Genomic DNA, 18,554 nt, shown 5'->3' with positions numbered 1-18,554 from the left:
TATTCAACTTAGCATAAATTTAATCTAGTTGTATAAACATTTTTCTACTATTTTTCTAGTTCATTTCAATAATACTTTGAGGTAACTAAAGGCTATTTGTTCTGTGGGCATAGTGACTCCCCTTCTTTACAAATAATCAGCAACAAATGTAGAGGGGTGTCCCTAACCAAGGATTTCATGCTCTTCGTGGTATATTTTCTTCCCAACATAGAAACAAGCCATTTGTCCTTTTTATAAAGGTGGCTTCTTTCCACAATCATCCAACTACACTACTTATTAGTTGTCACGTGTTAATCCCCCTTATCATGTAGATGATTTCATTTCTATTGAGTTCCCTTACTATTTCAGCTTTTCATGAAGTCTCTTTACATCTTCCTTAGCATTTGTGCCCATTATGGGACTAATTGAAGTCCTCTTCTTGACATTCATGGTATGATAGGTCCACTTCTCTAAATATAACATCACGCAAGTGGATTGGAAGCATGGTAGTAATAAATAGATAGGAATTTAGTTGCTTCCAATACAGGTGAGTTAATAATAGAGAATTTGGGTTTCATCTTGGACCTATAGTTAAGATCCAATAGCCTGCTTGAACCCCCAATGAATGGGGTTGGGACTCAGACACAATGTGAACCAGACCTAGACTAAGGAGCCAACGGCAAGGACCCAATATCCTAGATTTTAAGTTCTTAAACACTGATCTAAATCTTAAATCTCAATACACTGTCCTCGTGATGGATCATATAGATTGTGATGTAAAACACCAATGCAGCAAATATCTTGTTAAGTGGCTTTTCCAAAAGCACGTGTGATAAATTGTGGTCCTTAAAAGCCTTAAATCTCTAACAATATTAATAAAAAATATTTAAATGACAACATAGTACAAAAATTAGCACCCTTCAAAACACATTCAACATGGCCGGCTAAAATTATTCAATCTTCATCCCTATTTTACGAAATTTTCTTAGATATAACAAAACAAAGAGAAATTAAACAAGGTTATAGTTTAATTATTTTCGTTTCGCTGTGCAAGGCGAGCAAAGTTTAAATAGATTAGTACATGCACAAAAAGACTGCATCCAAGAACATCCCCTTAATTGCTAGTTTGTTTTCCTACTCTTGCTATGAAAATATTTGATACAAAAGCATCCCAAGTGAATCGGCCATCGGTATCGACCAAAAATATTTTCCCATTTATTTGCTTCAATTTAGGCAAGCTTTGGAGTAAGGTGTGAACATCCTACAATCCATAGAAGGACTCTCTTCTTATTAATCCTATTACCAATTTGTTTGTTGATTTCAACACCAACAACTCCTTTGGCGATATTTCATCCAACACCAATGCAACTTTGGTAGAACTTTTGGGCATACCATGTGGATGTTGAAATGATATCCACATTTTGACTAGCTAGTATGTCCTTACCTATGTGAGCCCAAAGGTGCATAGTTAGTCTACCCAAAGGGCCTTGACAACAAATCCATGATTGGGCACATTTTTTGTAAAAATTCTAGAATAGGCGCATATTTCGTGTCAAGTTGGCATTATTTTCCCTCCACTTGTCTATAGGGAAATAATTGCAAAATGTGGGGATGTCATTCTAAGGAAAGCCACAATGTTTCTTTGTTAGCATCAATGTGGCAAGTGGAACTTTCAAAGATTGTGCAAAATGAAATAATTCACTCTTGAAACTGTTAAACACCAAAACTGAATGAAAAAAGAAATCTTGGGGGTGGATAAAAAAGGGTAGCATAAGGGATAAACGAGAGGTTGGATAGGTTTGAACCAATGAGGTAGCTTTAAGTGTGGGTCTACCTTAAAAAGGTGCCAGCCAAAAGAAGTGAAGGGTTGTACAAAGAATAAGGGAAAGGCTGCAAACTATATGGGAAAAGAAAGCAGCCTAGGAAGGATTTGCAAGTGGTTGTTGTAATATTATTTAATTATTCAATGATTAAGTGATTAACAAAAGCAACGTAGTCTCCTCATATAGGAAAAAAACCAAGAAGTAAGATACAAACATTCTAAACAACTAATAGGAAAGATTCTAAGTTATCTAAATGAGAAAATAAAAATTACCTAATAAATTAAATATTCCTAAATGATCAATAGTATAACATTAATTACTTTATTACCCTCGCTTAATGGTCATTTTACTAACTACCCTAACAAAAGACAAAACTTTCTAGTCATTTGGCCATGAATGTATACAACATTGATTCATAATGCTCTACAACATAAGATCTATTGTTGAGACTCTCCCTAGTTGGACTTCTGATCTGTAATGTCCCTTTTTTTCTGGGACATCAAAAATTGATAGGCCAATCCAATATATGACCTTTGAGGACTTAATACAGAATTACTAAGCAATTTTTTATTAAAGGCGAGTGAATAGGAGATGAGTGGCATGAGGGACAGGGACAAGAATATTGAAGTTGAAGAGTCACAGGTTGGGTCTTTAAAAGGCGGAGAAGAAGCTCATTTCTTCATGCTTGGTTTATAATTCAGATTTCAGTTTCTCTGTTGAGAGAGTTATTTGGAAAGCTTCAACTTTCATCCAGCTTGAGGACGTAAACCCTCATGCCAGTAGACAGTGGACGCAAACCCATTGTACGTGGAGATGTCACACCAGGTATCTCACATGTCCTTCCAATCTGACTGTAAAATTGTGTTTAAGATGGGATTTGTGGATGCTAGTTATTGTATTGCTGATGTATAATGCAGTAACATATTCTACAGTATTTTATGAGAATCTACTAGTTTATATTGTTAGTTTATAATGTATCTTCATATGTTTATGTTCAGAAAATTATATTGAGATAAAATCAGGCTAATATCCATTGGGGATATTACAGTGGTATCAAAGTTGTTTATCCAGCCACCCTATGATATTGTAAGGTATTTGCAGCTCGGTAAATTCTTTTTCTTTTGGGACAAACAATGAAATAGCAGTATCTTCTAAAAGAAATTGTGAAGTTGTTACAATATTATAATCAACTGAAGGAAAATTACATGTTACAGATACGGGTTTGAAAGTAATATTTGTATCAATGGAACCAAATTGGTAAGGAGATATATTTTCGGTGTTTTGGAAAGGATTTGCAGGAATATTATAAAGCCAAATATATCTGAAGCCCTGGTGTGGAAAAACCTATTATATGCAGTGTCTGAAACAAAGCATGTGATATATATCGAAAACAAGATTTGGCAACGTTTTTGAAGATTTATTTTTGTGCGAGATGTTAAAGCAATATCTTTGGGATTCAAAAAGATTATTTATGAGAAGTCAACATTTGAAAGTTATTCTTCAATGCTGTCCATGTTAAAACTATTTCCCCATAAGTCTGCAGAGTGTTTGTCGTGAATTTTATAAACACCTCCGTGGAGGGTCAAACTAAAGACCTCTATCTTATAGTATATGTGCCAGGAACGATTACAATTTGGTGTCTGCACATTACAACAGAAACAATCTAAAGCGGAAGTAACAGGAGGGGAGATAAACGTTTTTCTAAGTACATGTGCACTAGGAAGTCACGAAGATATCTGGAAGTGAATATTTTAAATTTTGACACCCAACATACACATACTAGGAAAATTAATTTATAATTTGTTTTGAGCCTACTGATTAATTTTCTCTAAGGAGAGTGCTGCGAGAAGAAGAATCGGTTGGGAAGGAATCGCGTTGATCATAGATGATTTGCAACAGAAAGATTATAAACATGTGCAAACAACCTACACTTTTCGGGAGGGTTCGAGCTCTTGCAAAGGAAATGTAACGCACAAAAATTGAATGTTTGAGCCATTTTTAGAACTACAAACGGACAAAAATTGTCGTTACAAACCTGGCCAAAAGCAAAGAAAGAAAACAACACCTAATAAAAATAATTCAAAACGGTTTCTTTTTGTGCAACGTGTGAAGTTTGAGTCATTTTGCATCTATGTGGAGTTTGAGGAATCGAAAAGTTTGCAGAAGAATAGAGAAATGATGATGACAATATTTTACTCAACTAATATTATTGTTTAAGGGAAAAAATCTTATGATATTGTATTTCGTAGCTGTGGGATTCATATTGGTTTCGAATTTTCTCTTAATTAAATTTGTCAGTGCCTACTAATATTCCTTCTTGTGAGTTTGGTACGGCAGAAATTCATCACAATATTATTCCTCAAAGTTGTCTTTTATGGTGACAAGTTGAAGCGAGGGAAAAATTGCATGCAAAAAGCATTGTCGAGAGTCGTCAGTTTGCAAGAGGTCAGAAATTGATAGCATTTACAGGAATTGCAGTTCTGCAAGTGACGCGAATAACATACAAGGAGAATCGTATCGAAAAATTGATATAGACAGGCAAACTTTGTCAGAGGATTGTAGTTACATTGCAGAATGAAGCTTGATGGGTGACTATCGTAGTAGGTACAAGTAATAGGAGAACCATAAAAATGATCTGAAAATTTGACAAGAAGTGTTGTGAGATTCTCCTTTGAACATTTGATTGGCTAGACTCAAGAAGTGTCACCTATTGCCGGAGTTTTCTATGTCGAAACTAAGAACCATTTATGTGATAAAGTCAGGTGAATCTAAGTGGCGTTGCACACACAGGTTCAACAAAACAACAAATTCAACACAGCTTGGTGAAAAGTGTAGAGTAAGGTGAAAATATTGGTGTAAACGGTGATTGAATAAGTTGTAATAGTGGAAGCTCTGAATAATCTATTTGAAGAAGTTGTGGAAGATTTTCAATTCTAAATGTATCTGAGATAATTTCTCCATTGCCATGAAAAGCTACAGGTGTATCATTCAGGGAGTATGAAATTAGATGACCACTAGAGATGTGCGTTGCATGTTTCCAATTTTTTGTAGAAGCAAAACTTTCTAAGTCATTTTTCAAATAAGAGGAGTGATTAAAACATTTTTGTTTGTACATTTACAACAGTTTCTTAAAGCTATGAACAGAAGGAATTGTTCTAAGGTGAATGCTACAGAACTCCCTACAGAGTGTGAACACTTGACATCGTAAGATAGACCAAAAAATTATAATTACTTCTGAAGAAAAATGTGTGATTGTCATTGAAACAAGGTTCACCGTGTCTAAGTCTTTTCATAGTTTGCAATTTATGTGCTGTTATAATGGTCGTCTTTGTAAACACTATTCATATCTGTTAAGGACAGTTTTGACAAAAATTAGAGGACGAGCCCCCAGTTGTATAGCCACAGCATATAGATTTTTTCGTGTTGTAGTGAGTCAGATGAGACTTCAACCAAAATTATTAGATACCTACCTACTGAGGAAGGGGTTTTTGAAAACCTGACAGAGGAATAAAGGCCGGCAATACCTTAAGTGCTTTAGTCACTTCCAGATTACAGTTGGTTAGATACTATCAGGTTTAAGAAGTTGGGATCTGTCTGGATATAAAGGCAATCATAAGAGGTAGAACAAACTGCCTTGATTACAAACTTGAACATGAACTAAGAAGCATACAATTAGCATACGTGACCACTATTTGACAAATGTCAACATAGTTGTACTAGGGAAAAGACTAGCTCTTTTATTCTGCTTGCGCTGCCAACTAGAGGTTAGGAATTTACATTTGAAGTGCTTACACAGATTATAGATCCGACTTTTCGCAAACAAATAAACATTCACAATCTTAGAGGTAAGGAAAACTACTTGATTTTCTTCACGAGAAAGGAAATTTTAGAGGCAAACAAGGGCAGTACCTTTAGGGGTCAATCTTAGAAAGTCAGAAATACAAAACATCAGCCTTACATAGCTGCTCCCAACAAATCTTCTAGAAAATTTAAAATATGAAACATAGGGTTTTCTCAAAAGAATTCAATGAGACATTTAATGGTGAACAAATAAGAGATTTGCCTAAGGAAATGGAAGTAGGACACTGGTTATATATGGTTGGATTGCGACTAGACTCCATAAACTCATTAGACACCATTCGCCAGGAATTGGAGGTGATAGAAATGTATCTAACCAGAGTTGAGCAGGCAAATTGTAGGCTCCCGAATGGTCCAGCCCGAATTCATAGAACATCCACATAAAGATGTGAGGTCTACAATTACCTTATGTCTCAGTGAGATTGTGTGAATAACAGCCCCTATAGCAGCTTATAGTGATGATGTGTTGAGGAAAGTTCTACAATTGATTGTGGGAAACTTAGAGGGATGACATAATGACAAAGATCCTACTTTTGCCAAGAAAGTAAAGATTTTAGATATTATGGCAAAGAAGAGAATCATTTAAATTATGATTGATATTGAATGCAACAATTTAATTCTTCAGCTATCAGAATGCTTCTTGTTTGAAATTGGGAAGCACCATTCAGGAAATCTGAAGACTTGTATGCGCACCATTATATCCTCAATTTTTTATGCAGATGTTAAAATCTGCAAGATGTTGCAGATAACCTTGTTAGCTTTTTGGAGGAGGGAACATAAATAATGCGAAGGATTATTCAATTTGATGCTCACGTCTGCAACCTTCGAGCTTGCAGAGGAAGTAATTAAGCATAGAATCAACAAATTCCAAGATTGCATGACAGGTAATAAGTTGATCTCCATGGGTTTACTAGTTAAAGGGGCTCTTATGAGGCTTTATGGGAATTATAACAGTGAGGAGGAAGGTAAAGTAAATCAGACCAGCAATGGAAAGAATATGGATAAGGCACATACAAGTTTCTACGTTGGTAATTTGGAGGTTAGCCTTGACAAACATGTTGATAAGGTTGGTTCTACTTAAAGTAAGAGCATGTTTGCATAAGAATGATGTCATAGCAGCAGCTTTGCCTTTGCATTCAGATCAAAGGAGCAACAAAATTGAGGCTTATGATTATATTCTTGAGAGGTGTGATGAACCATGTGTTTCTTATACACATGATATAAATTTAGAGGAACAATCCAAGATGACGGATTACTTGTATCAACATGACAATAATGAGATGCATGCCTTAAAGAACCAGCTGAAAGTTAGTGAAGACGTGGTGGTGGCATCTTTGGTACATTATGACAACACTCACAAGACGATTGAGGATCTCCGAAGGAAGGCTCAAAGGGGAGTGACATGAGATTCACTTGTTGTTGACTTGCAAGCAGTCGAAACAGCCTTGAAACTACGAAATCAGATTATTTATGCTTGCTTTCCAATAGGGATTATATCCTTAAGGTTGTTGGAATATATGCTGATCAATTGAGTAAAGGAAAGAATGAGATTGTGGAGCTCAGCGGGGAACTTAAGGATACTTAGGAGGCTTTGGTTGATACACAGGTTGTTCTTCATGAAGCAGAAAATCAGGTTAGGGTCACAAATTAGACTACTGAACATGAGAGTAAAGAGAGGCAAGAGTTTTTCCAAGAAGTAATTAATGAACTAGATAGCATTCAGCAAACTTATGACTTTGAAAGCTGTCCCAAGAGACCAAATACTAAATTTTCAGATACAATCAGCTAGTAGACAACTCTTTGTTTGAAGTAGATGTTGATTCAATAATGGAGAATTTGCTATTCGAGTCTGATGATGGCACACTCATTGATAGTAGTCAAGAGTTTCGGATTGATATTTGTTGCAACCAAGAGGTTGTTGCCTTGACAAAGGGACATAACGTTGATTACAAATCAGCCTTGGATAGAGATGTGGCGAGCAATATAGCTAGAGTGCATACAGTGAGAGGACCAGCATTATGGCAGTAGAGCAACTAGGATACTCCACCCATTACGGGCACAAAGGAGCAAGATATTATAGGTAGTTGGGAAGGTGGATGGCCCTTGTGCTTGTGGGATCCAGGAGGAACATTCCCATGGTTCGTAATGTTTCCAGGAGTTGGTTGGCACACAGTTGAGTTCCCACAATGTTTTGACCACAGTAGTGCGTGTGATCTCAATTGGAGTGAGATTCTCAGTCGGGTTAAGGATCTTCTTGTATATAATGGTAGCACATGTCAGGTTGTTTCTGGTTGAACATGCACATGGGATGGTTTGGGATCCTGCAATTAGCACGCTTGATGTATTGTTATTAGGGGAAGACGGTGAATGGCTTTGCAATTCTCAATCCTTCATTCATATCATAGTAGTGCAGCGGATTGTCAAAGCATTATTCATGATGTTGGCACCCAAGTATCGTGGTCGCATGCTTGCAGTTGTTTGAGGGTAAACAATCTCGAGAGGGGAGGACTATAATGTCCCCTTTTTTCTAAGACATTAAAAACTAATAGGCCAATCCAATATATGACCTTTGAGGACTTAATACAAAATTATTAAGCCAATTTTAATTAAAGGGGAGTGAATAGGAGATGAGTGGCATGAGGGACAGGGACAAGAATACTGAAGCTAAAGAGTCACAAGTTGGGTCTATAAAAGACGGAGGGAAGCTCATTTCTTCATGCTTGGTTTATAATTCAGATTCCAGTTTCTCTCCTGAGAGAGTTATTTGGAAAGCTTCAGCTTGAGGATGTAGACCCTCGTGCCGGTAGACAGTGGACATAAACCCATTGTCCGTGGAGACATCACAACAAGTGTCTCACATGTGCTTACAAGTTCTTTTCTTAGTATTCCAATCTAACTATAAAATTGTGTTTAAGATGGGATTTGTGAATGCTAGTTATTGTATTGCTGATGTATAATGTAGTAACATATTCTACAGTATTTTAAGAGAATCTATTGGTTTATATTGTTGGTTTATAGTGCATCTTCATATGTTTATGTTCGGAAAATTATATTGAGTTAAAATCAGGCCAATATTCATTGGGGATATTACATGATCAACCAACTAGTCTCTATAGAACCTATAGACATGACCAAGCTTCCCACAACAGCAACAAGAGATATTCTTCCGGGAACCTTCCTTAAATGTGTGTTGTCCTTTCAACTGAGTGGACATGCCTTTTCCTTTATCTATGGCACTGAATGCCTGCTCTGCACTAACCATGTCTTTTTTGCTACCAAACTATTGTCTCCACCTAGCTTGTTGCAATAGCTTATTGCACAACTCATCAAACTTCAAGTCAACATTAGTGGAGGTAATGTTGAACATCTCGATAAAGTGTTCATAGGATCATAGTAGACTCTTTAGTGTACTCACCACCATGTCCTCTTCCATCTTGCCACCAATGACCTCCAGTTGATCAACGTTTCCCATAAGATGCTCCTACAGAGACATCTTCTCATCTATCATAAGAGAAAACAACAAATTTTTGAAAAAGAAAGCTCAACGTTTTTGCGACATTTCATGAAGAATTTTTTAAGTGTGCCCAAATACCCACAATTCATGTTTGAAGCATGAGATCACAAGGTTCAATCTCACACCAATGCTCGCAGTACCAAAGGACGTGTTGCACAAATGTCACCACTCAAATTAAAAGAGTTTACCTGGTGCACTGCAGTTTATAGGGGTGTTATAGCCAATTCTCGCAATCTTAAAAAATCCACAAGCAAAGACCAAGTAACCAAAAATGCAAGACTTATAGAAAAAATGCCAAAAAAGCCACGTTTAGTTTTTAAACACTATACAACTCAAGTAGACGTCTGTACCAAATTTGTAAATTGCAGAGGGGTTGAAAAAACAAGCCAAAAACTATAGAAACGTGGGCAAGGAAAAACAAATTGTGTTGTCTCACATGTGTAGAAGAGAACATGGGATTTGACGGCACGAGTGTGAATGAAGACGCAAAGGAAAAAAGGCGCAAGAATGAGCTATCACGTGGGCGATGGCCAAAGGCCATAGAAGAACCCTAGTGTGTGAGTAACAAAAAACACAAGGAAAAAATTGCACCAGCTATAGACCAAACACGAAGAGAAATAAGTCATGCGGGCTCTCTTTTAGCAAAAAAATGACAGCAGCAGTTTGGAAAACACCAGATTTGAGGTTGAAACCTTGATCATCATTCTGCATTGGCATAGAAAAATGGCTTGTAGGTTGAAAAGAACTCATACCCTTAGCGTCATGAAAAACCTTTGACACAAAAAATGGCTTCTAGGTTGAAAAAAATGCAAACCCTTGAGAATCCTAAAAAACCCAACTCAAAGAAGAAAAAACCAATAAACTCCAACGATTTCTTTTTATTCGTTAAAAAAATCGGAAAACAATTTGTTGGAAAAATTACAGGTAAGAAGAGGTTACAAATTTTTTTCAAATTGCTAGATTTTATAAAACCATATGTTACCCAGGGATGCATCCCCAACCTAAAAAAATCCCTCTCCAAAACGAAACGTTTCGGGGACTTGGGAGGGCTAGCGGATGTCCCCACCCTGTCCCCCTTTTCCAAATATTCCCAAGAAACATCCTGGAAACTTGAGGACTTTGGGAAATTTTTTGGGGGACGTTTGTACGTCCCAAAGATGGTTGGGGACACCTTGGAAGTCCTTGGGACAAATGAGCATCCCCGATTTTATAGACAACATCAGCACTTATAAAATATTTTTCTTTTATAGGACATTTTCTTTTTTAATTTTGAAGTGGGCCCCTCCTTCCATGTTCACCCTAACATGCTTATTACTAATTGGTAGTTAATTCCTACCATTTGGGGCCCTCTTATTAGTATTTGACAACATAATGTTGAGAATCATGGAATTAATATTGCTGTTATAGTCACCTTACACACTAAGAATTATATAGCAGACTCTTTGCAAGGTGCTGGGGAAGTCTGAAAAGTGCATTATAGAACTAGAACATGCATCCTTATGTCATTTTCTAGCAATACATCAGTGCTCGGTTTGTCTTGGGTTGATCTGGGTCCTTTATGGAAGATATGATGAATATTGGAAGTTGCATCAAGACACCATCTTGTTGTTAAAAACCTATATCATGACCAAAACTGTATAGAGGACCTTTCTGTATTAATATCACTCCATTTACAATGAATTGGAAATGTGGTTTAGAATTAAATGACAGTAGTGTGTTTCAATTTGGAAGGTGGGTTATTGTTCTTCTTGTTATTGAAAATGAATTCTAAATTCCATTCTTGAGTCCTGGAAACTCGGGGGAACATAGATAAAACCCCATCATCCCGCTTTAATACCGTGTAATGATATTTCACTGAAAAATAAAATAGAAGCATTCTAGATATCTAACAGGAGAGTCTATGTTACCTAAATGAGAAAATAGAAATTATCACCTAATAAACTAAATGTTCTTAAATGACCATTAGCATAACACTAATTACTTGATTAGCTGTAGGGAAGCCATCAGCAGGTTAGCTTATGTAATTTTGTATTTCAGATTTGCAGAGTAGTATTGTTGTGGCAGAGTTTCTGTTTGTGTGTCCATGTTGTGTTTGTAAGACTGTATTACAAAATAGAGAACATTTGAATTATCATTCAGTTCTTATGTTATTTGTTCTTGAAGCTTATGTCACTTCGGATGTGTTGCTACAGAAGTAACTATCATGCTGTTTAAGTTCCTGTCACCTTGAAGACAAAATTATTTGGCATTTGTTTGTATGGAATTTGTCCTCATCAATATCATTGCATTGAAACCAAACATTTTGGCATCAGGAATCCGAGAGCAACGATTTATAAAATCATGAGCGAACTAGAAAATATCCAAAAAGGTGGTGCTGCCTAATTCCAAAGAATAACACTGCAGCAAGAAATTAATTTACTAAATTATATGCTACCATGACTACTTTCAATCTAGGAAATAATATCTGATTCTATGCATCAAGATTCTTAGTTAAGAGAAGAATCAACAGATCTAGCAAATATATAAAACTAAAAGATTTTCATGGTATATAGATAAGCTATTATTAGCATGGCAAAACTATAAAGCTAAAAAAATCGTGGCATATCGACAAGCTATTATTAATATGGAAAATCAATTAAGTCTAAAAAATAAATAGATGCATTTTGTTATCTCCTATCCCAACAAAACATGAATGAAGAATATTACACAGTAACAACAGAAGTGTTTAAAAGAGAATCCTCAAAGCAAGCAATCCCTAAGAGTATAACTTGCAAAACAAACATGAGAATAAAGTTTGAATGTAGCCCAGGACAAGGATGTCAGTATTTCCACCTTAATATTGTTTAATGAATCTACAATAATTATGTTGTCTTTTGAAACAGATCTGTCCACCTCGGATCTCAATACACCACGCAAGTTCTTCTCAGAAGGCATATCTGATAAACATGAAACAGAAAAATTTAGAGTTACCCTAAATATCAGATAAAGACAAATTTCAAATGACAATAATTACAACTCAACCTACAAATAATTTTTTAGGAGGAATATTTTGTTACTAAGCATATGATGTATTGTTGCAAAGTAGATTCATAGACAAACAAATATCATAATATGGCGACAAAACACAAAAAACTGCAAATATAAAATCCATTCCATGGATGTAACTGATTTACAAACGATTTGTGAGCATAGTTAGATTTGAAGCATTTTAAGTGATTATCTTATGTGTACCCTTGGCCTTACTCACTGAAGCCATTCATCAACTCAAGTGAAGTTAGACTAATTGAAGTATTTTGCATGACAAGTTCTGGGGTAGTTTGTATTTGCTTAGCCTTAACCAAACAGCACTCATCCACATACAGTCTTCTCCAGGGTAGTTAGAATGACCATTAAGGGAGGGTAGTAGAATATTTTTACTATCCTATGTACTTGCTATATTTAGCTCATTATTCTAGAACCTGGTTAATGGTCATTAAGACTTTATTTTTAGTTATCTTAATCTGGCCTATTTTTTGATGTTGTCTTTAATTGGACAACTTTTCTTTTTAGTTTATGTTTTTTATAGTGTTTGTAAACTCGATTTATTTATGTGATTTGTTAATACAATCATTCCATTTTTTTCGAGTTTCATTAACATGGACCTATAGTTTCATGCTTATGAAAGTGTACAGCATCATTTTTGGCAGTATATAACCTAAGTAACAACTCCTCAGCATTTTGCAGTTTTTCATATTTCTTCCCATTCAGAGAATAACCTCTTTTAAAGCTATATCCATATCATAGACACTAAAGTTTGTGTCCTCTGTATCCTCTCAGATGGGTTCATTCTTTTTCCTGCTGATTGGGGAGCATGCATTTTATTACAAAAGTAAGGAAAATTTAATGCCATGATGACTGAAGATGATAGGATCATTCAGAGATTGATTGAGAATGTGCTAAAAGAGAAATGCAAGTTCTTATTTCAGACCTTTGGCAAAAATAATTGTTGATTCAGGTATAAAAGAAAGTTTTCAAAGACATCGACTTCTCCCCCACTATCCTAAAGGCTTTCTTGCAACTAAATCTGAGTCAAAGGGCCAAAAAGACAGGCAAAGCTCCTCATTTTGTGCAGAGTGGTGATAATTTAGAAGAAAACCCTATAAGGTGTTATAAGTAAACTCTAAAACAATGACATTGAAAAGGTGGCTCTCTGAACCATCTTGTTTACCGTACAGGGTAAACAAATACTTATCACATTAGGGTATTAGATTGTAATGCAGAACAAGATACTTTATTCATATAAGAAGTATGCAAAAAACAATTACAATGATAATGATGCTCCAATAGTCCATTCGGACGATGTGCATATACTTTCCCGAAGGGGTCACTCAACCGTCAGGCACCCTTTTGGAGACAACTCTACCCGTCAACCAAGTCAAGATTCTTTTTCAGATTTTTGAACTCCTTCATCATCTATAACATGTCCTTCTGCAATGCTCGAACCTTCTTACTTGACTCTTCATCGTTGTTGTTGCTTTCGGAAGAAGAATCATTTGAGTCCAATGATTTTGTTTTTTTCTATTTGCTCATTTTTTGCTCACTCTCCAGATCCATCGCCCAATTATATGCATCTATGTATGACGCTGGAGGTACAACTTTCATCTTTTCTTCAATGTTGGTTGTAGCCCTTCAACAAACCACCTTTTCTTTAACCCTAAGCTAGTTGGCTTTCCATTTTCCTCTCTAGCTCCTTCAGCCTTCTTGCATCTACACGGATTGTTTTGTTCTTTCCCTGTTTCGTTTTGTATATTTCCACTACTATTTCGTTATCATCCCTCAGTAGTCGGAATTCTTCTATGAATTCTTTCTTGACATTCAACCGTGTAGTTAATTTCTGAGGATCGGCATCCAAAAACCAATCAATCGCTACAGCCCATAGGGTCGCCAGAAACTATCGGATCCAGTCATCTTGGTCTGTTACACCATTCACCATCCAGATCGTTTCACATGTTTTACAGTGTCTAATTGGATCGACCGTCCCATCGCTATTAAACTTCAGCAATTTTTCTTTCGGTCCTACCATTGCTAATTTCTTTTGAATTTATGGTGCTTATTGTGTACCCACGTTGTTCTGAGTACTCATGTTGTTCTAAGTACCCACGTTGTTCTGCATAGCCACGCTACTTCAGAAAACCACCCTACTTTGGACAAACATGTTATCCGATGTGAAGGGATCTTCAAGCGAAGTTGTTTGATTCTCTACCTGTGTCCGTTCGTCAAGTGTCTCCGCAACGAAGAGGTCACCCCACGCTTGTGCTCCTTCGGCACTTCGAGTCATGCGGGTACCTTCTCTTCCATGCGGGTTCTCTACCCTCGGCGTTTATAAGTTAAGGAACTCCTCCCTTGTCTCTTCCACCAAAATCAATCTCTGTTGTGTTTCTTCGAGCAATTCCTTGGCCCTCCTCGATCTGCTAGGTGAATGCACTCCCTCCGTCAGTGCTCCTTCACCCCCCTGGTGTCTGTCGATAAGTTGCTGAAACTTTTGTTTGCGCTCTCCGCCTGTTGTGCTAAAATTAATGCTTCTCATGCTGTGTGTATATCATCCTTGTCTTTTATTTTATTCCTATCTTTATTAAGCAAATTCGACATTAATCTCCATAGCACCTCTTGTATACCAGGTTCAACGGGCAACGGTGCCAAATTTTACCATACAAGGTAAACGGATACTTATCGCACTAAGGTATTAGAACGTAAAGCAAAACAAGATACTTTATTCATTTAAGTTGTATGTAAACAACGAATACAATGATAATGATGCTCCAATAGTCTATTCGGACGATGTACATATACTTTCCCAAAGGGGTGACTCAACCATCATGCGTCCTTTCGGATACAACTCTACCCATCAGCTATAATACTTTTTACCGACAACACATCTCAAATCGGATTTTACATGGATACACTTGTGGGCAATGGGAGATAATTATTTTCTAATTCCACAAATACCATATGTCATTGGAATAGCCATCCCTTTCCTGACCTTGCTCAAGAAGGCATTAAAGGAAGGTAGTGGATCTTCTTATCTCATCTTCTATATTTAAAACATAATGGAAATAATGTTGGCTTGCAATGAGGTTAAGGCGTCAAAGGAGCATGTAAGAATCAATTGAATGAGAAGCTAACAACTGCACTACTTCCTGAAGCTGAAAGAGGTGCTGAATAATTTCAATAACTAATATAAGATATTGAATCTTTGTGATGCATGCATGTTTGTATAACTTTTTCTGCATAAAATGGACAGTTTTATTTTTTTTATCTAACTCCAAGGTTGAACTTATTGACCAGTCATCAGGATAATCTGGCACAGGAATGGTAAATAAATTTTCTTATATAAGTCACGGCCAAGCCAAAAATCAATAAGGCATATGAAACTCCCCTTGGGAAAGCCCATGGGCAAATTTATTTCCAATGATATTATACATTGTTCCAATTTTTCACCTCTTTTGACTTTTGACCTTTTTCTCAAACTTGCAATGAGATTAGACCTAATAAGCTTGAGGTAAGAACAAAATTACTGGTATAGTTTTCTTCACACATATTATACAATCATTACAAAATTGGACTGTTCTCGTTTCCTACTTTTCTGCTGGCTCGCTGCTGTCTGGTTTGGGTTATGCCATGTAATAGTAAGGGTTCGTACCAATTACTTCTGAAAAATACTGCAGATAGGATACTTTCCTGCCCTTTACTTCTGCTGTTGCAAAAGATAATTTTGAACATGCATTGATCCTATCATATTGTTCTTATGATTTTGTTTCAACTTTCTAACCATATCAAGTAACTCGGTAGTCACCCCAGTCAATAGAGACTCAGTAATGACTCAAGATCTGAACAAGTCAATGACCTTGTTTCAATGAGTCTGCATGTTTCAGCAGACTCACAAGTCCAACTGTCGATCTCTGCCAGGTTTGCCAAAACAACCATGAAATTAATTTAATCTTTTCAAAAACAGCTATTAAAATTTAACATATCTTCATTATATATTTTATTCTTAGTTACTGGATTCGTCATATACAGGTTGGATCCAATCCAGAACCAGATCTGGGCTTTGATCCATGAGGATCCAGGAAGGATCCTTGATTCTACCTGTGGATCCGTCAGGATCTGTGGACTGTGGATCCTGACGGATCCACAGGCAGAATCAAAACGATCCTGACCGGATCCTCATGGATGCAAGCCACAGCCTGACGATCCAGCACAGATCCGATGCAATGCAAGATATAAAAACCAAAAAAAGTTCGACCCAAGTGCATTTTTTAATGTTTTTATTTGCTTAAAACCCTAAAAACGACCCTTTTGTTCATGATGCAAGTTCATTTGCTCTCACATTTGCTCTCTATTTCACTATCTCATTTTGTAATTCAGTAATTCAATGTGAATGTGTTGGTTTTCTTTACAATACTGAAAATAGATCAATTATCAAGTATACTAGATATTCATAGATCCATACTAGAATCATAGATTCATACAATGAAATGATTTAGTTTTAGAATAATGTATATTGCTCTTAGTTTTTAGTGTGTGTGTGTATATATGCACACACACAAATCCTCCATGAATCATAATTGCAAAAAAAATCCTGAATTCATGGATCCGATTCACGTGCCCGAATCGGATTCGTTTCACGAATCAGCGACTAAGATTTTATTTAAGTTATTGAGTTCTTTGGTGGATCAAAGTAATAAAAGCAGCTTGCCATGTTGTTGCCAAGTGGGTCTCAACAGTGTGATCTGCCCAGATTTAAGAATAATTAGTTCGATAAAAACAAGGCGATTCATTGTGTTTGGACTTGGATCATATCCATTTGCAGAGAGTCCTTTTTTGAAGAGTATCTGCAATCTCCTTTGCGGTAATTACAATGAGTTATCAAATATTTAAGTGCAGTTGGCATGTTGGTGTACATATGACTGTGATGTTGCAGGTGTTGCAGTACATTGTATATGTTGTCTCACACCTAGTAATGTTGTGGCAGTGTTATAGTTATCAAGCACATAAAGATAACCTAGTTACCAAGATATTAATTGAATAAATAAGAAAGGGGCCTTCTTCTAAATCATTAAAATCACGTTAGGCAACTCATCTTAAGAACATGTGACAGATAACAAGAACACACTAAGGGGAAATAAAACATAAAGTATATCCTAAAGTCGTAATGAGTTTTAAAGACATAATCTAATAACTAATTGACCATTACCATTGCATTTAATATTTATTTTAACACCCTCCATTACTGGTCAATCTACTAGCTACACCAAGCTTATCACAGAATTTTACAAATTTGTCAAGAACCAATGACTTGGTAAGAATGTCTGCAAATTGGTCCTCTGTTGGATAATATTGCAGCAGACTAGATTCATCTTCTCCACATAGTGTAACGATGTGACATGTATTTCAACATACTTGGTATAGTCACGGATGGTTGGATTCTAGGCAAGTTTGAGCACCCCTTGATTGTCACAGAATGCGAGTGTTCACACTGTCTATGGCATCATGTCTAAAAGCATCCTCCTAGGCCAAAAGTCTCACATGCTCCTTCCACCGCTCCTCAATTTTCTACTCTAATCAAGGAAAGAGTTACTATGTGTTGCTTCTTGCTGGTCACTGTGACTACACCCAAACATGGGTTGGAACCTTATCCAAAAGTATATTTTCTGATATCCACAAGACATACCTAATCATAATCTGTAAAACCTGCACATCCCAGGACCTCTGCTTGTACTATGCAAAATGCCAAAGTCAATTTCCTTTTTGCCCAATGTTCTATGCTTGGTCTTGTCATGAATTTAGAAATGAAAGGCACAACATATCTTAAAATAAGTATGGTGCCTATAATATATAACAAGCTGCCCACTAGTTGCCTATAGGCTGACTGCGTAATTATTTGGGAAGAAGAATTGGTTGAAAGCTTCAGCCTTTCCTCAACATTCTAAAATTGCCAAGCAAACTCCTCACAGATTCAGTTTGTATGCCAAAAATGCTGCCACCCTTTCGCCTAACTCTTCACCTAAGCAATAGTGTAAGAGATCCATGTCAGTCGTCAGAATTTGTATGCACATTAGATTTGATTTGTCCAACAGCATGTACCTCACTACCCATAATATTGACATCTATATATATTGTTAACTTTTAGGATCACTGCAAATGTAATAACAATTGTCTATTATTTCTCAGTGTTCCAAAGGAAGCAATCTCGTCTTTTTTATTGTGGAAGAGACAAGGAGAGACATGTCCCTTCATGGGACAAAGAGAGACATGTCCCTTCATGGGACAAAGGGACATGCCTATCAATTAACACACGTTGTTTCATTATTTATGAATTTAATATAGTAACAATTATTTGT

General features: G+C 36.4%; 1 protein-coding gene across 1 annotated transcript in view; it reads right to left on the bottom strand.

Annotated features, from left to right (window-relative positions):
• DRL1 (KTI12-like, chromatin associated protein) overlaps positions 1 to 18,554 on the bottom strand; it is a 161,906-nt gene that overhangs the window by 115,171 nt on the left and 28,181 nt on the right. Inside the window, exon 2 of the mRNA XM_089821962.1 lies at positions 12,007 to 12,110. Within this exon, the coding sequence (XP_089678088.1) occupies positions 12,007 to 12,110 (104 nt within the window). The remainder of the gene's footprint in view (positions 1 to 12,006; positions 12,111 to 18,554) is intronic.

Source organism: Cupressus sempervirens, chromosome 3, assembly GCF_028749045.1.
Source record: "Cupressus sempervirens isolate cs-2001-9-10 chromosome 3, ASM2874904v1, whole genome shotgun sequence".
Lineage (NCBI taxonomy): Eukaryota > Viridiplantae > Streptophyta > Pinopsida > Cupressales > Cupressaceae > Cupressus > Cupressus sempervirens.
Note: the sequence above shows the minus strand (reverse complement) of the source record. Positions and strands in the feature narration are given on the sequence as shown.